The sequence below is a fragment of the Vicugna pacos genome, chromosome 13 (assembly GCF_048564905.1).
Source record: "Vicugna pacos chromosome 13, VicPac4, whole genome shotgun sequence".
Lineage (NCBI taxonomy): Eukaryota > Metazoa > Chordata > Mammalia > Artiodactyla > Camelidae > Vicugna > Vicugna pacos.
Genome location: NC_132999.1, coordinates 39781527 through 39806671, shown reverse-complemented (window position 1 = coordinate 39806671; position 25145 = coordinate 39781527). Strand labels below are relative to the sequence as shown.

General features: G+C 42.0%; 1 protein-coding gene across 1 annotated transcript; it reads right to left on the bottom strand.

Annotated features, from left to right (window-relative positions):
- Nucleotides 1-8562: 8562 nt before the first annotated feature.
- Nucleotides 8563-23583, bottom strand: RRAGC (Ras related GTP binding C). The gene is made up of 7 exons (XM_031684064.2): nucleotides 23237-23583; nucleotides 21286-21489; nucleotides 20116-20315; nucleotides 17485-17599; nucleotides 16110-16252; nucleotides 14212-14360; nucleotides 8563-10091 (listed from the first exon to the last, which is right to left on the bottom strand). The coding sequence occupies exons 1-7, from the start codon at nucleotides 23471-23473 to the stop codon at nucleotides 9940-9942; spliced, it is 1200 nt and encodes a 399-aa protein (XP_031539924.1). The 5' UTR covers nucleotides 23474-23583; the 3' UTR covers nucleotides 8563-9939.
- Nucleotides 23584-25145: the final 1562 nt, after the last annotated feature.

Below are 25145 nucleotides of genomic sequence, written 5' to 3'. Positions count from 1 at the left end.
AATTCAGAAGAACAGTGTACCAACCAACAGATACGTATCTGACATCTCTCATGTGTCTCTGTTGATACTTTGGGTTAGCATCAAAAAAAAAAAAGGAGGGACAAAATCAGGATCCTTTATGCCTGAGGAGCTGGGAGTCCAAATTTATTTAACTCAATTCAGCAAGCTTCTATTATGTTCATGACCTAGGCCTGAGCACGCAAAGTAACAACCATGCAAAGTGGTTGGATCCAGTGGGTCTGAACAATACTAACAGAGAGTCACATGGGGCCAGCCTTATTTAATCAGTTTGGGAGGGACCTGGTATCACTATTTTAAAAAAGTCAGCCCCAAGCGATTCTAGGGTGCAGCTGGGGTTCAGAACTGCTGCTAAAGAGGGGTTCGACATTACAACAATAGAAACTACTCAGACCATGCTTGGAGAGTTGAGGACTTGACAATCAGGCTGTTACTAGGAGATGGAAGGAAGAGGGTCATGGACAGGCCAGGTGAGGATGCCCAGAAGAAGGGCAATTGGATGCACTGGCAACTGCGGCCAAGAAACTTGGTCCCCTACTCTGAGTCTAGGACCATGCTCTACTGCATGTGAAAAACCAATAAACTTCTCCTCCTCTTCCCTTCATTTTTTATGGGATATTTTAAAATGCATATATGTAGAGTGTTAATTATAAAAAAGGATACATATTCATTGTAGAAAAATTGGAAAACTGTTAAAAAGGTAAAAAAAAAAAAGAGGAAGAGACTCTTCAAATCTCTGTTATTTTAAGTACAAGAATCAATCCATTAATTTTAAAGCATCCTAAAATTGACTGCTTGAGCATGTCGGAAGATCCTGTTCTTAGACTCTCACCCACCAAATCTCCCTTGAAAAATGTCCATTTGATAAAGAGACAGGGGAGCCAGCTGTCATTTGGATTCGCATGTCTTCTGTTACTTGGGAGGTTGTGTGGTCTGTCCTGTTTGGGGCCTCTTCTGCTTTGTGCACGCGCGTCACGGACTCACATTTTTTCCTCATTTTATTTCGGGATGTGTTTCTTACTGGTGTGTAAAATTGTGTTAAGAATATTAACTTTGTCTATTACACACAAGCAAATATTTTTCCTGGTTTCTTCTGTTCTGTTCAGAGTTCATTTTGACATAAAGCAGCTTTCCATTCTTATGGGACAAAAGCAAACAGTACACAGAACTCTTTGCTATCAGGGTGATGGTGGCTTCACAGAATGAGTTTGGGAGTACTCTCTCCTTTTCAGTTTTTTGGAAGAGTCTGAGAAGGACCGGTATGAGATCTTCTTTCAGAACTCTTTGTTAAATTGCCCCTATTATCTTTCAGATCTCTCCTCCCCACCCTCTTTGTGTGTTGACAAGCCCCTGGGAGTCAGAAGATGGAACCTCACTTATGAGTTGTGTAATTTAAGGCACCTCAGTCCATTTCGCTGAGCCTCTGCTTTCTCTCATCGGCATCCCAACTTTTGTCAGGATGAAATTCAGTAACCACTATAATGGCAAGAACTTTGCTGCCTTTGTTACTAATACCTCCTCAGAACCTAGAAAAGGGCTTTGTACCCAGTAGGCACTCAAGAAATATCTGTTGTAGAAACGGATTCATAGACATAGAATACAAACTTGTGGTTGCCAAGGGAGGGGTGGGAAGGAATAGACTGCGAGTTCAAAATTTGTAGATACTGACAGGCATATGTAGAATAGATAAACAAGATTATACTGTATAGCACAGGGAAATATACACAAGACCTTGTGGTAGCTCACAGCAAAAAAAATGTGACAATGAATATACGTATGTTCATGTATAACTGAAAAATTGTGCTCTACACTGGAATTTGACACAACATTGTAAAATGACTATAACTCAATAAAAAAATGTAAAAAAAAAAGAAATATCTGTTATAAAGGAATGAACAAGCATCTGGCTGAGACCTCAAAGCAAGCAGTCAGTGAACACTGGGCACCCACAGCAAGCCCAGACATCACTGTCTTTAATGGGTCAGAATTCGTATCTCCTAGTCCTGCTGCTTACTTTTTTCCCATTATTCCCCAGCTCAGTAAGTATGTAGTGAGTGTATAACATGAGGCCCGGCCTGTTCTGAGCATCCCAGGATACTAAAGAGGAGTAACACACAGGCCCCGCCTTCAGCCTAGCGATGGCCCTGGTGAGGCTTCGTTAGACACACAGAACAGTTAAATGGTAAGATGGGCCAGAATGTGGGCCGGGGGTCTTACTAAGAAGCGAGATCAAGAAGGGAAAAGCAGGACCAGGGAAGGCCTGTTAAAGGAGGTCCCTGCCAAGGGATTTAAAGGATGAAGACGCTTCCGACACACAGGAGGAGGCTGTAGGCCAGATGGTAAACCAGGATCGAGACTTGCTTTTATTCCTGAGGCGATTGGCCTAATGTGCTACTTGACCACAAGACAATTACGTTTTATATTCATGATTTCTTTCATCCAGACTATTTTACTTGCTCATTGACACTCGTACCATATGTTAATGGACTGGTTTCAAGAAAAGCTCTCCTTTTATAGTTTTTGCATACACAAACAAGAGGGAGAATTGGAAAAAAAAATGTGAAATCCAGAACATTCAGCCAAGTCAGATTTTTCATTTCTGTTCTAAATAAGCCCCCTAAGTGCTTTGTGTTCAGATTCACAACTAGTTCTTCACCTTTTGGGGTGCAGAATGCAGAGGAAGGTCAGGTTCCCTCTGTCCAGTTGGTATATGTAATTTTGCACACAAATACACGTAATTTGTAGTCCATGCAATGACTCCTAGGGTCTCAGAGAAAATTCCTCGCATCAGAAGTTTGCCCTGAAGAGTATCCAGCAAACTCCAGACTTCAAATTCTGTAACCGTTATAATTTCCTTGGCCTGAAAACATTATTTTTGGCATTTTGCCACTGGTCACCAAATCCGGATCTTTCTGGTTTACTTCATTCCAGAGATAATTTCCATCCTCACTCACTAACTGCCTAAGCTCCTAGCTAAGAATCATGACCCCCCCTAGTGTGTAGGTGTGTAAGTTAGGATAATACCAGCTGCTAGAACAAATCAAGTCCATAATCTCAAAGGCTTCGCATCAAAGGCATTTATTCACAGCTTATGTCACATTCCAATGCAACTGTTTCTGGTCAGCCAATGAGCCTTCCACCATTTGTCAGAGAACCCAGGTTCCTTCCACATCAATGCTCTGCATTTTCGGCAGTGCTGCTGTGCTCATTGGCGGCCATCGGGTGGAAGGAAAGAAGCATGCATGGAGGGTGGTGCATGGGAGGATTCTATGGGCTAGGCCTGGAGCACTGTACACCGCTTTCACTCACATTCTCGTGGCAGTGGTCAGAATTCAATCATATAACCATCCCTAACTGCAAGGGAGGCTAGAAATGTTATCCCTGTACTGGAGCAGAGAAAGCTCACTTGATGAACAGGTATCCTGCCTCTGCCACAGTGGATGTCTACGGCTACTCTCAAATAGCTCTTGGGCAAGGTGTCCAGAGTCCCCATTAGCCATTTTCCTTCCTCCTTTTGTAGACTCAGCCCTCTATGGAGATCTACTGCTACCAAGAAGGCAGGCCTTTGCTCTGGCATCAGACAGATGGGACTCAAGTCCAAGCTCTGCAAATACCTGGCAATATGTTCTTAGAAGTTTCCCTCTGTGCCTCAGTTTTCTCATCTGTAAAATGGACCACAACAATAGTTCCAACCTCACAACACTGGCAGATTATACAAGAAGGTGCAAGTAAAGCTTTTAGCACAATGGCAGGTGAGTTGTAAGCACTCAAATACTCTAATACCAATGCTAGTGCTAATAATAATTATGACAAAAGTAGTCCTGCTATTATTATAGGCTAGTCCAGATTTTGAAAATGAGGAAAAGAAGCTAAGGCACAAGCCAAGGAGATAAAATGTGACAAGGATCTGGCTTAGGATAAAATGAAAAGAACACCAGTGTCAAACAAGCAGTTTTAACCATTCTTTTGAATCTGAAAGCAATCAGGAACATATAATTTCAAGATTTAATAATACCCTGGGAGAGGAAAGTGAAGGACCCATAGAAGTAGGAGATGGCCCAGCTCTCCAGGTCAGAAGTCCCCCACACACCGAGGCAAATTTAAGGTCTATTTGTTCTCATCTTTCAGGTCTCTTGCTGCATTTCACACTTCATAACCTTCCTGGTTTTCTTCTCACTGCAAGGATCATTCTGACTTCTTCCCCAGCAAGCCTCCTTCCACCGATTGACCGTGGCCCATCCCTCGGTCCTGCCCCCACCACCTCAAGGTGGCCACTCAACCTTAACTCAGCCTCTTTCCAGCCTTATCACCTGAGTTGTCCAGAGAACTCCACTAAGATCCTGTGACCCCTGACACCTCAATGAATTTCTTTTTGCCAAATAGCCTGCCTTTCTCAATTATCCCATTTCCATCAATACACTGCCACAGGGTCATGTAGCGAGGAAACAGCCCAAAGAACCTTCCATCTTAGATGTCTAACCAGGAAGAGCTACAGTGTAGCAAAAAAAAAAAAAAAGCATCCTCCATGCATGGAAATGGCTAACAGCTCCAACTTCCAAAGACAGGCCTTAGGGAAATGATGAGTAGGGTTCTAAGCGTACTCCTTAGTTCTTCTTGCAAAACTGTAAAGCCAGTGCCTTTTCTAGGACAGAGTCCCAGTACAGAGAGTTTTGGCATTGCTTTTCGGAATAAGATAGGCTCAAAGAAATTAACATTCCCTTCTCAGCTGACTCATTAACTGGAACACGAAGTTTGCATGCCTATTTGAGAAGAGACAGGAGACAGGACATGAAAAGGAAGGAATATTTACAATTTACCAAAACGAGGGTACCAGCATCTCTCTTTACAAAAACAAAAACAAAAAACAGCAATAAGAAGACTGTATATTAATATTCCATTTTTTTTATAGCCCAAGCTTCTGTCTGTTCTGCAGGCTTTATTGTGTTAAACCAAATTAATTGTCTGCCACGTGCCTTCTGATATGTTATCACTTTAGCTCAAAAGAGGCTTTCGAAAGCGTAAGGCTGTTAAAGTGGAAGTCGCATGCAGCACTTTTTGGGCAACACATTGGTGGTAATGGGCACTTGGGGGTCGGGCGGTAACTAGTTTCCTTCCACTCAGTTCCTCATTATAACTGTCCTTTTGCAATTTTCTCAATTATATTTTAAACCATTCTGAAAGTGCATTGATGTATCTAGTTCTCCTTACATTACAATTTGTCTTTGGAGAACAAAGTCCCAGCTGGGGATTGTAGAGAGACGATATGCCCAGGGAAGGATAATGTGCTGTGGCCTTTTCTTTTGTGGTGTCTTAGTTCTCAAGTGTGACATAATTACAACAAACCTCATCTGAAGCAAAAGAAAGTGATGAAAGCAGATATTATCATTCAAATATGCGGCATTTCCTTCCACGGGAGTCTTTAAGAGCACACCCGTCTACAGCAGATGGCTTAGGGAGCAAGCAATTCTGCCTGCTGGAGGCATGAGGTTAGCGTGGTCTTTTTTAGGTGTCTTTATAACCCATAATCCATGAAGGATGTTGTGACCTTCATCCTATCCAAGCCCTGGTTTAAAAGCTGGTAATGGACAGAAAAAGTGAAAATCACAAAGTGCTTCACTTCCAATACAATGTCTCAAATCAGCACTGAATATGATTTCAGCAGAAATAACTTCAGGAATCCTTTGGATCTCTAGATTGGGTGTACACTCTGGTGATACAGGCAATTTAAACTTTCAGAACAGAGCCAACGGGGAACCTGAAAGCTTGAGTTTAAATAATACAACACTGCCACCTAGAGGTCAAGCACGAAGGTTTTGGACACTGCAGCCGAATAGGGTGAAAAGCTAGACCAAGCTACTGCCCAGACCAGAAAGGCACCCTTGCCTTCACATCAAAGCCGCAATAAGAGGTGATTTAAATGAGCATGGGTTTTCCTCAACATACAGGATATTGGGGAAATGTTACAGAGCAGCAAAATGTGCTTCCCCCATCACTGCTTACAAGGACAGGTGCTGAGCAAGTCACCAAGAAAGGGGGCAGAGAACAGACCCACCCTTGTCAGGGCGCCGGGGAGGGGGGATGGTTAGAGGGCTTTTGGAGAGGAGATGGCATTTAAGCTGAGCTTAGTAGGGTAACTAGAATTTCCACGGGCCAAGAGAAGCCGATTCCAGGCCGAAGGAACAGCATGAGCTACTAATCTCAATTTGTGAAAATGTACAAGCTTTTACCCTTATTTTACCATCAGTTCACCAAAGGTTGTATTAAAACACTTGGAAAACAGAATAAAAATCATACTTCCAATCCCACTGAAAACTTTTCAGTAAAGCGTCCGTCAGTCTGTTTATGATATACATGCAGCTGGAATAGGCATTTCTTAGAAAAGTCAAATAAACTTAGGAACATGGGATATAAACCAAGGGAAACAGCCTTCTCTATGGCAGGTCTTCTCAAAGAATTTAAGATTTGACCGTACGTAGTAAACCTCCAAGAAGAGACCACAGAATGCCGTTTCCAAAATTAGACTATACAATTCGTTTTCTGCAAACCTTCCACTCCCTAATAGGGAAGCAAGGCCAAGCAGTGGATTAAGGTTGCAGGTTCTAGACTCAAGCTGCACAGATTCCAATTCTAACTCCATCACTCACAGCTGCGTCTCTCCACGCCTGTTTCCCCATCTGCAAATATACCTACCTTACCAGGTATTGTGAAGATTACATGGGGTATCACATATAGAAACCACCGGAAATAATCGGCGGGGGTTTCTGTCCCTTTGTGTCCCTCCTGCATGCTTTTTATTTCCACAGTCCCCCCACTCTGTAGGAGCAGGTCAAGGAAGAGGCTATTAACAGAAATACACTCCAGCTATGCCCAACTGCCGCCTACATTCCCTTGGAAGGCTCTGTTCCTTCAGGTTCTCTGGGGAAGGGGAGTGTTTAAAGTCACTTTGCTAGCTTAGATGAAAAACAATAACGATATTAACAATCTCCTTTGGATATAACTGGAAGAGCTTCCAGCATCTGCAAAACAGAATAAGCAGACAACCTAAACAAAGCCCCCGAATCACACACATTAATTACACTTGTGACAATCAAAATTTTATCTATAAAATATCTTATTTCTCTTTGTACGCACAGAACCCTAAATGCAGACGGTAAATTAATACAACTCACAAATCCCTTGAGCATTCTGTATTGGGACGTCATTCCATACGTGTGTCTGTGTGCGCACATACACATGCGTATTTATGAACGTGTGTATGTTTGCATGTGTGTGCACAGGAGAGGTAGTGGTATGTGAAACAGCTCCAACAGCTTGCTGGGAAAGATTTAAAGGTATCACGTCACCATCTCTCTCTCCCAGCTCTCTGAGGCAGCCTGGTACAGATAAATATCCATCAAGACGCAAAACATTTCAGGCAAACACTTCTTAATAGTCTTCTGATTTTTCCATGTCCTTTGCCCCGAGTTGTCCCCTCTCCTCATTCACTTTGTTTCACCATTTTCCACCTGTTCTCCTTCATCAGTCCCCGAATTTACAATTTTCCATAGCAACAGGAAAAAAGCCTTTCTTGGGCTCTTATGTACCATGGTGCACTCATCCTGAGGCACTGTCTCTGTTGATCCAAGGGGAGCCTGAGGCTGGGGATGAAGCAGGCAGCGCTGGGCTGCCAGGTGTGGAGCACAGTCCCCCGCTAACTTGACGTGTGACTGGGCTGGCCACCTGGTTTACCCAGGACGGTGCAGAACACACCTGTTTCTCTGGCATAATCATCAATGGCATCCCTTCCACACTCAACAGTGTCCTCATTTGGAGTTTAAGTTAAACAGTCATCCCATATATAACCCCAGACAAGGCTCTTTACTCCTCTGGACTTCAGTTCCCATAGTTTGAAAAATGATACAGGGTTAGACAGTATTTTTTTTAAATACCCTCCCCCTTAGATGGTATCTTTTTTATTTCTGTGATTTCCATTTCAGTTTTAAAACTGAACTTCTAAAGTAGTCCAATCATGAAATGAAAGCTCTTTCAACCTCTGTCAACCTGCCTCCTTTCTATAGAATAATGCACACTTTACTCCCATCATTTTAGACCCAACCTAACTATATAAGCAGAACCGACATTTAAGGGTCAATAACGAGTGTCTCAGAAACTGGAAGAAATGAAAAACAAGCTGGAATTGGTACAAATTCTGTACACTCTGTTCTACTTAACTCACCCCCTTACCCACTTCCTGGCTTGGATATATGACGTCAATGATGCCAGGCCACAGACACTCTCACCAGGAGATCTGTTAGTCTAAAACACCACAACCAGAGAGCCCATTTTTACCCGGACCGAAACCTCTCACCCTAACCAGAACCAAGCCAGGAGACGGGCACAAGGCACAAAATTCTCACCACAGGACAGAACCTGAACTCCTGAAACATACGGCACTCTAACCATACAAGGCATCGAAAGAAAAGGAAATGGATGACGAAACGGCAGAGTGGGACATTCCAATGCCCCATCAGCCCAACCTTCTGCGTCAGGCAAATAAAAGACTGCTTCTGGAGTAAATACATTTATTGATACCCATTTTATATAGTTCAATGAAACAATCTATAAATATAAAAGCATTTTTCTTTTGGATATCTCCATGGTCCATGTAAATACTCAACAGTCAGACTCTTCTGCAGGAAGCACGCCAAGTCGCGCGGTTAGGTTTGCAGACCTGAATATACATATTTCATTTAACAGTGGCACTTATGTACTCAAGTGGTCCGGGGGCTTCGGAATCTATGTCTACTGAGTATATGGCGTAAAAATAATGTTAACTTTCAATCAATGGAAAGAGTTATCAACCTTCAACAAAAAGAAAACTATTACGAATTAACATCCTAGGTGAAGAAAGTACCGCAGGTGACCACCGGTGTCAGCTCTCGGAGAGGAAGGATGTTTACCGACATGCGTCGTGGCGCCAACATGCTCTCTTCAACACCCAGGGCACAGGCCATCGGTGCCTCAGGGTCATTCATGGTCAACAAAACAGCCATTCGTAAAGAATCTCAATAGCTCAGAATAAAAGGTATGTGGGGGCTGGTATCAAGTTTAAAGAAAAGTGAGCTAATTATTTCAGTGACATAATGAGTTTCTCTCCTAGAAGACTGTGGGAAAACTTTCTTAAATTCCCTTTGTTACAGTGATCGGAATCATTTATCTAATGTAGGAAAAAGAACTCAGATATCTGGTACCCAAAATACAGGTGCAAAGTTTTTCTTCTGTTTTGAAGTTTGTTCCTCAACACTTCCAAGGAACTAATGCAGCCACTGTGGAGCCTTGCTCTTGACTTGATGCAGCATAAAATGTTCTCATTTCTTCAGAAACAAATAGAGGAATGTCCTCTGCTGCAGTCAAGCCACGTGTCTTCTGAGTTAGCAAGCAGATGCATTTAGAAGGTCTTAGGTGTACAAGGTCCAAAACTGAAATCTGAGAGGCAGTGTTAGAACTTAAGCAAGGCAGGCTTTTTAGAGACTACTCAAATGAAAATCTAAGCAAAGCATATAAAAATTCAGTCCTTTCTATTATTTTCAACTGGTAGTCGATGGCAACATTCCCTGGAAAGGATGAGTAAGTGGTGTTATCTCCAGATCCAAAACAGCCCAGCTACTTAAAGTAGGACCCCAAAGAGGAGAAAGACACACTTGAGTTCTGTGGTCTCTATAATTTTTTGCAATCTTTTTTTTTTTTTAGAAAAGAAATAGTAGCTTCAGTTGCACACCATGGCTGAAGGGGTTTTCATCCAAACAGGAAACTCCACCCCTTGTCACTAGTGGAACAGGCACCAGGTTCCCACAAGCACAACTCCCACGTCCTGTAGCACGTGGCACCTGACCCTGGAGTGAAGGCTAAGCTGGCGCAGAGCCCCGGCCACTGGAATGCAGGCTAGATGGCGTTTCGCGGCGTGCCGTTGTGTGTCAACGCTTTCAGGCTGGGGGCACTGGTCTGGTGACCACAGCCCCTGTGAGAAGTCACCCCCACCTCAAAAACCTCATGAATAGCTTTTCGGAAACAGTGGAAGTTGTAGTCTATTAAACCTGCAAGAGAGGAAAAGAAGATCAGGCCTTCTGAAGGTCAACTGTGAAACTACCTACGAGGAAACATTTGGTGACACAGAAAACTGACATGTGTTAAAAAACACATCCAATGGAGGGATTCCCGCTGCTGGAGACATGATAAAGCACGTGCCCAGACTGTTCACACTGGTTACCTCTGGGGCCTGGCAGTGAACAGGGTAAATAAAAAGGCAATCAGGAAGACAGATTTGCTAATAAAATTTACAATGAAACCTAAAGTGAAAGTAAAATACTTTTTGATTTATCAATCTTTTCCTTTTACAAGTCTCTGGGGCAGCCAATGAAAAGCTGAAGGAAACAGCTAGAACAGAATTTGGCAAACTGCTCAGCAGAGCCCTGGGGTTGGGACGTGTCAGAGAGGCCCATCAGGGAGAGAGCCTCAGGAGGCCTGATCCCCCTCAGGCAGGGTAGCCCCTTCCTCATCTGCTTCATGAACCAGCTTCCAAATAAGCTTTGGGTCAAACAAAGGGTTCCTTGCAGGTACATATGGACACCTGACCAATTCTGGCCACTGAGATAAGTGCAAGCGTGTGCGACTCCTGTGACGTCTTCTTAAAAGGAAGGGGATGTATTCTTTCCTCCACCCCAATTCCTCCTTAATATCCAGAACATGGATAAGATGGCTGGAGCTCCAGGAGCCATTCCAGATCCTGAGGTGAACTTGAGAATAGAAGCCAGTGCTGAGAATGGCAGAGCAGAAAGAGAAGCATCCACATCCTTGAGGATATTGGCTCATAAAGACAACACACAAGAAACAAATTACAAGCTGCTGTTAAACTGACTACAGTCGTAAAAGTATTCCGAAGGTGGGAGAGCCAAGTGCAGGGCAAAAAGCAGCAATGAAAGCTTCAGGGATGAGGCCAAACTTTGAGGATACAGGTGAGATTTAATTAAGCAGGAAAGAGGAGCAAAATCATAAGAAAACAGCAGGGAGCTGGCAATGGGAACACAGCTCATAGGTGGAAGACAGGAAAGAAACTGATCTGACTGGAGATCGAAGCAGGCAATTCTAGAGAGAAGTACTGAGAATCTGAGTCTGAGTAAGTAAGAAGTCTGAGTAAGCAGGTTGGAGCCAAATAAGACAGTCCTTCAGATTCAGGAAAAAATTAAAGTTTCAATAAGCTCAACTACATTAAAATTGATTTCTATGCAAATGGTAAAATAAAAACTCACAACCTGGGAAATGTGAACACTGGCTGGATATTTTATGATATTATGAAATCACTGTTAACTTTCTCATGTTCATTAATAGTAATTCTGTTATGCTTTTAAAAGAGCACTACTTTTTAGAGATACCTGCTGAAATCTGTACAGACATAATGATCTGATGTCAGAGATTCGCTTCAAAATAATCCAGTAGGGAAAGTATAGAGATAAAGTTAGAATGGCTATGATTTTGATAGTTGTTGAATCTGGGTGACAGATAAAAAGGGGTTCTTTATATTATGTTCTCTACTTTTCCACAACAAAAGAGTAAAAGATAGTAATTTAGTTATGGGGAGGATATACAGGAAACAAGCCTGACCATGTTAATGACTGTGGAAGCAGGGAGATGGTCTATTTTTGTGTTTATTTAAAGTTTTCCATAACCAAAAGTTTTTAAAAAATTTTAAGATCAGAAGGGAGAAAAATAAAGACCAGCTAAGAAGTATGAAAAAGATACAGTATAGAAAAGATAAAAGGATATGAATAGGTAAATTACCAGAGGAGACATCTGAACAGGCATAAAAAGGTACTTGTAATGAAAAAGACACTTGCTCTAATCAGTAATTAAAGAAGGAAAAATCAGAACCGGGTGAGGTAACATTTCACACCTACCAGACTGACTAAACAGTCTAACAAGATCAGACGTTATCAAGGACAGGAAGTGACAAGAATTCCCACACAGCGCTGCCAGGGGTGAAAATGATAAAGCCACTTTGGAAAGCAATTCAATAATGCCTAATAAAGTTGAAGATGGATGTCCTCTGCAAATTCTACTCCTAAATACTCACTCTAGAGAAATTCTCCACATGTGCAAAGCCAAACTTGTTCATGAGTATTTCTTGCAAAACTATTCATAATTTTAAAAATCATCTACATGTCCAGCAAGAAGATAAATTGTGGCACATGCAATCCACAGACTACTGTGTGTCAGTGAATATGAATAAAGCATGAATACATGCTCTCGATACAAATAAATCTTAAAAACAATCTCAAATGAAGAGGACCAAGAAAGCTGCAGAAGACGACTTACATTTTGACATCAATTCCACCAAGACACACAGTACCCTACATCATTTAAGGATAGATATAAAGTAAAACAATAAATCACACATGGGAAAAATAAAACACTACATTCAACAGGGTGCAAGAGGAGGTTTCAACTGAGAAATACACAGACGACAAATATGTTATTTGTCATGTTTCAGTTCTTAAGCTCAAAGGTGAATAGACACATTTCTGTTTTAGGAAAAAAATTTTGTATATCTGAAATATTTCATTAATATCAATATTAGTGAAATAATATTAACTCATTCAATGTTAATCATTAGAAACTCAGGCAGAAGAGCAGGGACTTGTTGCAGTGAATAACAGAGAGCTACTGCAGATCTCTGAGTAGTTAAATAACATGATGGAAGTAATTTTCTGGCGGGGTAAGTATAGCTCAGTGGTAGAGCGTGTGCTTAGCATGCACGAGGTCCTGGGTTCAATCAATCCCCAGGTACCTCCATTAAAATAAACAAATAAACCTAATTACCACTCCCTCCCCCAATTTTTTTTAAATTTTTAAAGTAATTTTCTGAAAACTAGTTTGCCTTCAGAATAAAAGAGAACACATACCAAGCCCTCAATAAATATGCTGAATGAATGCAGCACCAGAGGCCTGGAGGGATGAGAGCCTGGACTGGAGTCACTGACAGTGCAAATGAAAAGAAAAGCCGACAAACAGTTCCAAGAAACAAATGGTAAGACTGGGTGAAAATCCCATGTAAACACAAGGAAAGAATGGGAAGAGGAGAACACAGAACAGCCCGTGCAAAATGACCTGCAAGGACCTCCTGAGCAATTACAGCACATGGTCACCTGTGATCACCAGGTGAGTACGCATCTAAGCTCAGACACCAGAGAACTGGCGTGACTAGCAACAGAAATAGGGTCACCAGGAGAGTCGTGAAACAAAGGGGGAAATACTCATCGCTTCCTGACACCATAGACAAGATAATGATCAAATATTTAAGTGAAGAAGTCTTGCTAACAGCTCCAAACGCAGGATGGGAACAGAGGCCCAAGTTGGAGCCGGAGATGTGATTTTTTTTTTAATGTATTTTTATTGAAGTACAGTCAGCTTACAATGTTGTGTCAGTTTCTGGTGTACAGCACAATACTTCAGTCATATAAGAACATACATGTATTCGTTTTCATATTCTTTTTCACCATAAGTTATTACAAAATACTGAATGTAGTTCCCTGTGCTATACAGTATAAACTTGTTGTTTTGGAGATGTGAATTTTTGAATCGACTACATAGAGAAGATTAACTGAAGTCATGGATGGGATCAGCTGACCAGGAGACTACGTAAAGAAGTAAGCGAGCAGAAGACCTCCGAAAAACACTCAGAACAGAGAAAAAGAAAAACTGTCAGAAGAAACAGGACAGGTGGAGAGAGAAACAAATACCTAAAAGAACCTGGTGAGTTCCACTGCAGGGAAGCAAAGAAAGCAAAAAGCTTCAGGAAGGAGGTACACACAGGGTCACATGCTTCAGAAGGCTGAAAAGGCTACAGGATGAGAAAAGGCCACCAAATGCAGCAAGAAGGTGACCCGGTAACCTCTCAAAGAATAGCCTCAGCAGAATGGTTCAAGCGCAATCCGATCGCAGGCAGTCAGACAGGTAATGGGAGGCTGGAATAAAAAACTTGGCTTAAAACAGAAGACCAAAAGAAGGAAGGAGAAAGTCTGGACCGTACGTGGATGGGAAGGTACAAAAGTAGTTGGAGCTGATAAATCATACAACACTGCAGTATTTTCTCTTGTTTTCCAGAACCTAAGAAATTATGACAATGAATTTAATATAAACACAGCTTTTTAAAACTATTACCTTTTCGTTCAAAACTTTCTTCCCTAAGAATGCAGACCAGTGCCAAAAATTTAGTCACCTCCTTTAAATAGAGGACAGTTGTGTTATTCAGCTTGATGATGGCCATGGATTCTTTGTCATAAGCACTTCCACTTCCATCTTCCTTTAACCTGTTTTAAAACAAAATACTGTTCATTACTGGTTTCTCAACTAGGCATTTTGTCATATTTGCACAACGACAAGTCTTTCCACCCAGTTTCCTGAAAGTCTTTTGAGAAAGAAGAATGCTGGCCCCATCACGCTGGAACAGAAGCTGTGTTTAGGCACGGGTGCCCAGACTCTGCTGCGGCACCCCATGCGCTCACACCATGCTGTTCACCTAGGACACGTGGAACACAGCAGGCATCCGATCTTCCCTCCCGCTAACCTGTGCTGACACCGTCTACACATAAAGAGGGACCTAAATGTGAAAACTGTCATTAGTGAAAAAGGAAAACTAAAATAAATACGGTCTCTCAGAGATACTGTAGGATCCTGATGCTGGCCAAGTGAGCCTTATGGGGTCTGAAAGCTATTTCATTTATTAAACTAAAATTATCAGAATTACAATTAGCAATTAGCCCCCTTCAAAAAATGTAAATCAAGAGTCAAGTAAGAAATAAACAATAAAGCACACCGAACTGCAGAAACAGATTGTGTTAAGCATAATGAAATAATGGGCATTTTTCTTCCTTTTTATAATGTACTTTATAATGTATAATGTAGTTTACAATGTACCTTATACTGAAAATAAACTTTACAACTAAATTTTGATTTTTTATTATAAAAAATTGGTTTATGAAATTTTGATTTGTTTCAAAAAAAGAACAAATGTCCTATTCATCCATTTTTAAAATTAGGAATGGGAACATGAAACTTTATTGTATAACCTATTGTATAACATCATCTCATTTTCACTATGGAAAGAATTAAAACAAAGAAGAGCATATTATCACAAAAATGGAAAGCAGACAGCAATGAAAGAGAGGAGGAGACAGGTAAAGAACAGGCAAGACAAATGCTTTCTCCTACCCAAGGGCGGCAGGAGAAAGACACTGACAAATTAGGCAGAGAGACCAAGGTGAAGGGCAGGGACACAGCGATGAAAGAGGAATTTAGGCAAGAGGAATTTAGACGAGGGGGAGCAGAGAGGAACACAGCTATCAGAAAGCAAAGGTAATATCAGAGCATCAAGAAAGAGCCCTGGGAGTGCTGACGTTAATACACAAGATGAATCAGGGCTATTAGAGGCTGCTTTTGAAACACCAGGAAATTCTCCAAAATTTTCACTTGTCCTCTGGACTATTCTACAAAAACACTTCTTTGCTGGCTTTTACACATTTCAGTTTAGAGACTGATGAACTTGCACAAAAGAAGAGCTTACATTTTAGAGACTTATTTTGGAAACTTAGATGCACAGGTCAAATTTTTGTAAGTTCTTCTGACATCCACAATTCTGATTTCCTTGTTTCTTTGCTCTCTGAAAGATTAAGAATCCCTCAGTTCCACAAAGCCTGAGGTTAAATGAGGAACCAGTACACACTTTGTTATTCAGAATGTCTTAAATAAATTAATCTGTGACCTAGCTAGGTCACAGTAGAGAGAAGACACAGTGCAAGCCCCCAAAGTAATAGGGAGTGAAACTTCCAGTGGTAAGTCTGGCACTAGTCACACTTGTTCAACGGCTCTTATCCATCCTCTCCAAAGGAGTAAGGCCCAGCAGCCCACCTACAGAGATACCAAGCTCCAAGCTGAAGCACTATGGTCGGAACAGTTCTACTTCATACAGTACTTGTTAGAGGCTTCAGAAATTAACCCCCTGACAAATCAAACTGGTAGTTTTCCACCTGAGATCTTGCAGAAATATACACACAACTTACCCATATATACAAGAGACATCGATCACAACATCAATCATGTCACAGCAAAGTTCATACGATTGCATGTCCACAGGAGAACTGTCTGTTGCAATGTAGATTTTGCTGACAACATCAAAGAGAAAAGCTTTTTCAATACCTGAATTCTTGGAAAAACAAAATTGAGGAAGTGTTCAGTTTGTTTTTTTTTTAAGAATCAGCATTTATAAACTTATCAAAGATCTTCAATCACTGACGGACATCCAAGGGCATTTTTAATTATACAACACAATACCAAAAGAGCAGTAGTGCTTGGTTTGGAGACACTTCTTCTATGCAAAGAATAAAAGTGGAATTATTTCTCTGCTCTGATTTTCCAACATAAGTGTACTAGTCAAATTTGCTTTCGCTTCCTCCTCTTTACTCAAATGAATTATTTTCTAAGACACCACCACAAAAAACAAGCAAAAAAATCCTCCAAAAGCCAAGCCATGCTACATTTTCAATAGTCCTTTTTTGTGACAATAATCAATCTGATTCAAATGACCTTGCTACCAGAAAGGCTTTATGTGGCAATGAGCAAACCATAAACGAATGTCTGACATCCACATCTAAGATAACACAAAACCCAAAGAACTGGGGATCACGACACATTAAGTCTTTCAAAGCAACGTCTGGGAAATGTAGTGGCTCAGTGCTAAATTTATTGGAGGAACATCTTTTTATTAAGCTGAATCCTCAAAATAAAAAATGTGAAATATGACACTGAGATTACATTTAGCAAGGAAAAAATCAATTTTTCAATGTGACCTCCAATAAGAGAGAGATTAAACTGAGTCAAATTCCCAAAACCCAGTCTATTCCAGGTTCTACTCTTCCTTCAGGAAACAAGATATCATGAAGGTATTCTTACTTAATTAAGCATGAGAAAATGTTGCATCAGGTCATTTTAAGACAAACAGGGTAAGTACTAAGGAAAAAATTCAGAAAATAAGTCAATTTTAAAATGTTATTATTTATTTTACACTTAAGTGCATAATTAGTCTTTAAGCTTGAGACTAATTCAAGACACTTTTAGGGGGATGGGAAGGGACAGACTGGGATTTCAAAATGTAGAATAGATAAACAAGATTATACTGTATAGCACAGGAAAACATATACAAGATCTTCCGGTAGCTCACAGCAAAAAAAAAAAAATGTGACAATGAATATATGTATGTTCAGGTATAACTGAAAAAATTGTGCTCTACACTGGAATTTGACACAACATTGTAAAATGACTATAACTCAATAAAAAATGTTAAAAAAAATTCAAGACACTTTTGGGAGAATCTGGTAACACAAACATATTCAACTAAAATGGAATCAGAAACTATAGTGAATTAAACATCTAACTTACTGATATAAAGATATTTAATAGGTTTTCCAAGGTCGGCAGCTGTGGAATAAGTTTCTGCACCACCTTACTAAAGGCTTCAAATATTGAATGGTCATAAATACTAGTCAAATAAAAGCTGCAAAACAAAACATAATTTGATTAATTCGAAAAATATCTTAAGTTCAGTAACAATTAATACATAAAACTTTACACTTCATAACATTTGATTTCAGTAAGTTCAAATAAAGCCTCTTTATCTTGTGCACCATCTTCATCATTCAGGATGACAAATTCAGCTTCCCCACCTGACTTGTAACTCTCCATCCCGGTACTGCATTTACACAGAGGGCAACTGCGGTAGTATCCAGGAAAGCATTTTCAGATGCAGAAACTTGAATATTCATCTAAGTCTTTGCTATCTGATCCAAAAAGCTTGGTTTCTTAAACCCATAAATGTCAAAAAAACAAGAGAAAGCTCAGAGAAAATAGGTGACATTTATTAAACAAGAATATAACTCAGGTCTCTACTAAAATGTACCTCCTCAAAAAGTTCTTTCCTGACCCCCCTACCTAAAATAGTACCCCTGGCCCCATTGCTTTCAACTCCTTTCCTCTAACTTGTTTTTCCTCACGGTACTGGTAAGTACATAAAATTACACTATACATTCGTTTGTAAGTGCTTGTGAGCTGTCTGATTCATCAGAATGTAAGCTCCATGAGGACGAGACTTTGTCAGCCTTGCTCGCAGCTGCAGGCCCACTGCCCTGAACAGTGCTCGTAAACGTTTGTTGCATAAACAAATGAGTAAAATTAGTGCTTAGAATTTATGTAAGTAACACATTAAGGAGGATGGAATCTGGGGCCCTATGGAGAATGGAAAAGCTGGCTGAAGGCCTAAAAGGATGTACAGTAAAGTAAAATGGGCAGATTTAATGAAACACATATTTGAAAGGGAAAGGCCTTTAACAATTTAAACAGTGTGGTCAATTATGCCTGCTTTTTCACTGAGAGGAAATTATTCCTTACATAGTTGTGTCCGTGATATATTTCTAAGTACATATTACAAAGTTGGAGACACAGAACTGTTTATATCACACTTTATAGGTAACTGAAACATACTTTCCAAGAGCTCATCTAAAAACCTAACCCTATGCAAGATGGGGCTCTAATCTAGATGTAAGAGCAGGGGGACAGGTGAGACCAAGACAATCCCTCCACAGGCACTAGGGACAAAAGAATATTCTACGTTAGCAATGTGAGGTCCTGTTGGAACTATGAGTCTTGGAGGTGGATGGGGACAGGAAAGACCCTCCAAGGCACAGGCATTTTTAGTAAGCTGAGTTTCTAGAAACTGGAAATCAAATAGAGCTTCATCCATAGGCCTGCTAGTAATTAATAAAAGCTTGAAACAAAATTAACAAGGTCTAGGGCCCCACAGAGAACTGGGAAAAAGGATAGTGTGTACTACTGAGGTAGGATGCCCTGGAAAGGGACACAGACATGGTGCGAGGATCAGAAGGATTCCCACAGGCACTGGGGAACACAGGACAATCATGGCTTAAAATCCATTTTTCATGGTGGAAAAATAAGATTGAACAATTTTATGGGAAGATACTTTTACTTTCTCTTACAAATACTGTTGAATTTTTTTTAAAGCATGAATTACTTGTACATATTTTAATCCAGGCAAACTAGAGGTCAATGAGACTTTTCTCTCCTACTTTTGTAGGAGAAAAACAGAAAGATTTTGGAGCTGGAGGCCCTAGCGAATATTAGGGGTAGGGCTGGGGGCTGGCTCAAGCCTATAGGGAAGTCATTGTAACAGACCAGGGATAAGGAAATAGCTATGCTTTGTCTCTCCCGCTTCCCCTTTAAGCTGTTTGTATCATCAAAAGAACATTTTCTTCGGTAATTTTTATTACTCATTTCTACCTACACCACACACAAATATATATATATATATATATATATATATAATGTAGGAAATACTCCTCACACTTAGAACACAAGTACACAAATCATCCATCCTATCTAGTACATGTTCTTTCATAGTAATGATGCTGAATTATGAATCAGCAGTTCTTGAAACTTAAACAGTAGCCCCAAGCAGATTACAGACTACATTGACCTAACCCAATTTTTTGAGATTCATAAAAGCATAGAGTTTTAAAAACAGACCAGATACATTAGAGTCCAGACTTCAAAGTGTACCCTCTTTAAAAGGTTCTTCCTACTGAGAGAGACAGTGGGAAGACTCACACTACAGAGCTCTACAACAAAAGTGACAGAGATTCCCTGAACTGGGGCAAGGAGGGAGAAAAAAAAAGAAAACGAATGATGAAACTAAGAGAGGGGAGATTTACGCCATGAGGAAACAGCCTGACTCCAGTCTCGTGAGATGAATTTGTAAACGCACCAACAGAAACACTTTACATGACTTCAACCTCTGGGAAAATGCAAAAAAGGAGGAAAGTAACTTCTCAGTCACATCAGGCTCCCAAAACTGCTTAAATTCAACAAAGAAGAGATCAGAGACATTACAGATTTGGGAAGGGCGTACCAGTAACAGAGAGCTACGTGTCGGTAATGACAGAGATGGGAATACATTTACACACTGTTCAGGGCTCTCATATCAAACACACAGGTTGTTACCTAAGGTGGAGTTTTTCTAGCCCAGCATCTGCAAGGTCATCATTGGCCCTTTGATGAATGTCCCTCTGTGTTTCTATTTTGTGATCATCAGACAGACCATCAACTTTGTGAATAAAAACCTCAAAATTCATGTCTGGGTTAACTTTGTAGGCTTTAGAAACAGTAATGTGAAGTCTTGTTAAAGCCTCCATGTAGTCATCCTGTAAGTCAGAACAAAATATTTTTTAAAAAGAAATCTTACATTAAGCAAGCCTCAAACCACCACTTTCCCCAAACATAGAAAATATATTATTCTAATTATTCATAAATATTCAAACATCCAAATGCATTAACTTATATTACTAAACAGATCTTCAGTCTCTCAAAATAAAAAATGCAACTACCAAGTAAATGCTGGTTATTTATAGTACTAATAATATAAAAAAATGGGAAATGGACACTTCTTTCCAACAAAATTTTTAAAGTAATCCCAGCTCTGCCATTTATTAGATGTGTGACTTTAAGCAGGTCGCTGAAAGTCTGTGATCTCAGTTTACTCATCTGTGAAGGTGGAATTACAGTACCTACCTCACAGTATCATGAAGAAGAAATTAAACTAGATCACATAGGTGAAAGTACCCATCACAGAGCCTGTCACTCAGAACGCATTCCTAACTAATGCTGAAGCCTAGAAAAAGTAGGATTCTTGAGAATAGAGACATGTCCCATTGGTGTGAGGGCCTGCCACATGACAGTCCCTCGATAAGTGCTCGTTGGGCTGAACTCAATTTGGACAACTAAAGAAACTACTTACTTTATTATTTACTAATGCAGTTCTCACATTCTTCCTTATACTATGGACCCCGGCGAGAACTTTTCAGTGAGTAACACCACGATTCTAATAGTTAATACAGTGCAGCAATACCTACTATCAACAAAAGTGGACTGCTGCTCATTAACTAGAATTCAGGGGTATAAACCATCTCTCCTGAGCATCTGATACTCTGCACTTATACAACGGCATGCCTGCTCCCAATGCATCTGTTCAGGTCCATTGCTCACACTGCTACAGAATCCACTGGCAAAGAAAAAAGCTGCAAGAAGCATATGGCAAAGAACATAAACAACTTTCCTTTGTTCCTACATCTTCTGCCACCAAGAAGAAAAGTAAACATCATCATTTCTAACTACCTGTGCATCAATGACATATATCAATGCTCCAGTTCCCCTGAAGATCATCTCGTAGTCAAAAGTTGGGTCAAAAAAGTCCATTTGTCCAGGAAAGTCCCATATTTGAAAATTCACAAAGGAGCTATTGGAAATGTCATCTTTATAAATCTTGTTGGTACTTTCCAAAAAGAGGGTCTCGTTGGGTGACATTTTATGAAACACTACCTGTTAAAAAAAAGAAGACAATTTAATGACTACTCAACCTTGTATTTAAAGTTCAAAATTCCACCCTGAATTAACATAATTAAAGAACTTGATCCTAGACCAAAAATTTTTAGAGATAAAAAGTGAATGGTGCACCCACTGGTATTCATCATCCTTTAACTTCTAACAGAAGACACCAAATTAAGGAAACCAAATCACCAGAAAAGCTGAAACTTTTCTGCTATTTTCTCTGCCTGTATGCAGTGTTAGCAGTAGCAATGTCTTTCATCTCAATACAACTTTTCTGTTCAGTTGTATTCATTATGCCAAAATCTGCTTTAAGATTATTAAAGTTTATAACTAAAGTTTAAGTTTTGTTCATCGAAAACTTATTGGAATGCCACATTCTGAGGAATCAGAAATGAAACTGACTGGATCCTGCCCTCAATGGATTTGCAGTCTTGTGGAAGAAATAAAGACAAATTAGAAAGTGATGACTAGTAGTGACAAGTGACAAGTAGTGATAAGTAGAAAGTGACATATTGGTGAGGGAGGAGGGATATACGTGGGGAGGGGAGGAATGGGAGTTGACAAGGAAAAGATGGCTCCCATGAGAAAAGAAATGGTGAAGGCAATTATTAGAGTCACAATAATCACCATCCATACAAATCTAACAAACTAATTTGCCTCTCACTGTCACTTTCTAGAAGAGAAAAACGATCATTACTCACCAGGTTTAGATGGTGAGTAACAAATGAAAAGAATTAAAATTAGTTTGATAAAACCCGTCCATAAACATACTCAAGTTTTGCTGCGAGGGGGAAACTAAGATAAATAAAACACCAGTAAATCGTAAGAAGGCTACTCTTTAAAATCATCATGTCTACATTATATCACGCAGAGATTTATTTTGGAGAAACCTTTGCAACAGAGTGGAAAGGGCAAAAGGCCAAGTATCTGGCATTTTATCACGAGCTCACTTTGTGTGTAACAGGGATGGCTAATGGAGGTCAACCCTGCCTCTACTGCCCCCTTACTAAAAAGTGTGCAGCCCTTCACCCGTTCCTGACAGGCCCAAGTGGAAAGCTCAGGCACCAACACAGGTCTGTAAATATTCTCCAGGTCTCAGATTTTTGTAGCCACACACATCCAGGTGGAATATCACGAGTAATGATATCCACTGGGCCTCAAGTACTAAAACAGATGGAAGAACAGCCCCCAACCCCCACTAGTGTCACACTAAAGTCTCTTCCGTACTAGCAACAAGAGCAAGCATTAGAAACGCCAGGGAGTTAGTCACAACTCTTTCTGATGCCACTCCCTGGGTCTCACCTAGGACGCCCTGCAAACTCAGGTAACCTGAAGTGAGAGGCGCACACACACAACCGGGGCCGGGGAAGGAGTCCGGGAAGTTCTCCAAGTTAGAGCTGGGGAGCACGTCTCAGTTTCGTGAATGGCACTGAGGCTGGGTCCCAGGAGGCGAGGTCCCGGGCGGTGCCACTGGCACCTGCCTCGCTCCGGCCACTCGGGGAGCGCGGGGACTCATTCGGCCTCAGCTGACCCGGGCGTGGACTCCGAGATCGGGGTCCCGGCGCGGGCTGTGCCCGGGCTCTGCTCCCCGGAGAAGAGAAAGCGCGCTGGGACAGCCCAGCCGACCAGCCCCGGCCGCCGCCCTCCTCAGGGCCTCCCCGCCCGGCGGCCACCCGCGCCCCCGGGGAGGGGGGAGGGGGAGGGGGAGGGGCGGGGGGGCCGGCGCGGCCCCACTTACCTTCTGGATGGAGGACTTGCCGCTGCGCCGGAGCCCCATGAGCAGAATCCTCGGCTTGGAGCTGTCAGCGCCCCCCGGGCCGCAGCCTCCGCCGGCCCCCGCCCCAACCCCGCCGCCCGCGGCTGCCGCCTCCTCTTCCTCCTCCTCCACGCCGTAGCCGAAGTCCTTCGGGAACGAGTCCGCCGCGCCATAACTGCCGGCGAGGGGCGTCTCCTCCGCCCCGTACTGCAGGGACATGGTGCTGGAGCCGCGGCCGCCCGCGCCCTGACAGGCCAGGCCAGGCCGAGCCAGGCCGCCGCCTCCCCAGTCCGCCGCCACCACCGCCGCCGCCCCCGGCAGCCGCCACCGCCGTGCGGCCCGCCCCCCGAAGCCGGGCTCTCATAGGCTCCGCGCCTGGACCCGGCCTCCCATTGGCCGCCCAAGCTGCCACTCGGGAGCAGCAGGGTAGGTGGTGCCCGTCACGTGCCCGGAATCACCTGACTCGGAGCCGTGGAGGGGGGAGGAGGAGTCACGAGGAGGGTGGCCCGGTCGGGCCGAGCCCTCTGCCCTCGGCCCCAGCCCGCACCTCGGTCCTGCCCAGCCACGCGCCTTGCTCCTCACAGCTCCCCTACCTTCTTCGGGGCTCCGGAGGCCATCGCAATGGGAGATGCTCTCTGGGCATTTGGGAGAACTGATTGTCCTACCACTGTTGTGCTCACCCAACCACTATTTATTGATGCCCGCGAAGTCCTGGGGCACGAGGGGCACAAAACTGGAACCGACTCGGACCCTGCCTGCCCTCAAGGTGCTCCAAGATTAATAAAGACCGGGCGTCTGCGTAAGTAGCTTCGGTACGAGATATGAAGTAGGAAGGTCAAAGGTGCAGATAAAAATGCTCGGGAGTTAGGTAGGTGAAAGTGTCTCTAAGGAGCTGGCGTCTGAACAGAACTAGAAGGATGGCTATGGTTGAGATATGCACAGGTATCGAGGAGGAGCCAGCCAGAGTGAGGACAAAGCCTCAACCAAGGCAGGGTATGGGTGAGATTGTTCTTTCTAGCAGGTAGCTGGATCCTGACGGGAAACCAAACGTAACCAAGCTAAAATGTCACCTCTTTCTTGAGCAAATCACTTGACAGTGAATACTGCTGCCATTTCAGACTCATCAGGACCTAATTCCCCCTCCTTCCCACCTAGTAAAAGTCTACTTCTTCAGTAATTCCATCCCCCGTAGAACATTCATCTAATATGACCAGATCAGAGACCAGAGAAATGAGTAACGAAAGCAAACCAAAGCAAATGCTTGTCACCAAATCTGTTTGGAAAGCTAGAGGAATTTTCACTCTTCACAGTCGGGCTTTAAAACTGGAAATTTGACAAAAGAGGATCTTCCTCTTAAAGGGGGCATGAGTGGTGGTACTGGTCTTATAAGGAAATTAACTTACTGATTATGAAAGGAAAGCATGTATGCAGAGCTGGTTATGTGTGAATCTAGAAGTTAAAGGTAGCACACACCCTTTGAGGTCATCTAGTCCAACCTCTCACCTAAAAAGAATCCACTCTACAGAGTCTGAGTGATAGACATGAAGCATATGCTCCAGTAGTTCCAAGGGGAGAGCTCCTTATCTCAAGACAGCCAATTCCCCTGTGGCAAAACTGTTTAAAAGTCTCTTATTGATGCCAAAAACCACACTCCCTGGAGCTTATACACCAGAATGTATAAGCAGTGGTCTTCCTCTTTTTCATGACAGCCCCCCAAATAGTAGATTATAGCCTTCATTACCCACTAAGTCTTCTCTTTTCCACATTAAACGTACTCATTTCCTTCAGCCATAATGTCCAATAGCACTTTCTGTGATGATAGAAATGTTCTCTCTCCATCTACACTGTTCAATACAGTAGCCAATGTGGATTGAGCACTTGAGATGTTGCT

Excerpts from the sequence above, each read along its gene's own strand:
- RRAGC (XM_031684064.2), bottom strand. The coding sequence starts at position 23,473 with ATGTCCCTGCAGTACGGGGCGGAGGAGACGCCCCTCGCCGGCAGTTAT. Across the intron at positions 21,490-23,236 it reads GCAAGTCCTCCATCCAGAAG|GTAGTGTTTCATAAAATGTC; the intron begins GTAAGTGGGGCC and ends TTTTTTTAACAG. Across the intron at positions 14,361-16,109 it reads GATGTCTCTTGTATATATGG|GTTAAAGGAAGATGGAAGTG; the intron begins GTAAGTTGTGTG and ends GTTTTAAAACAG.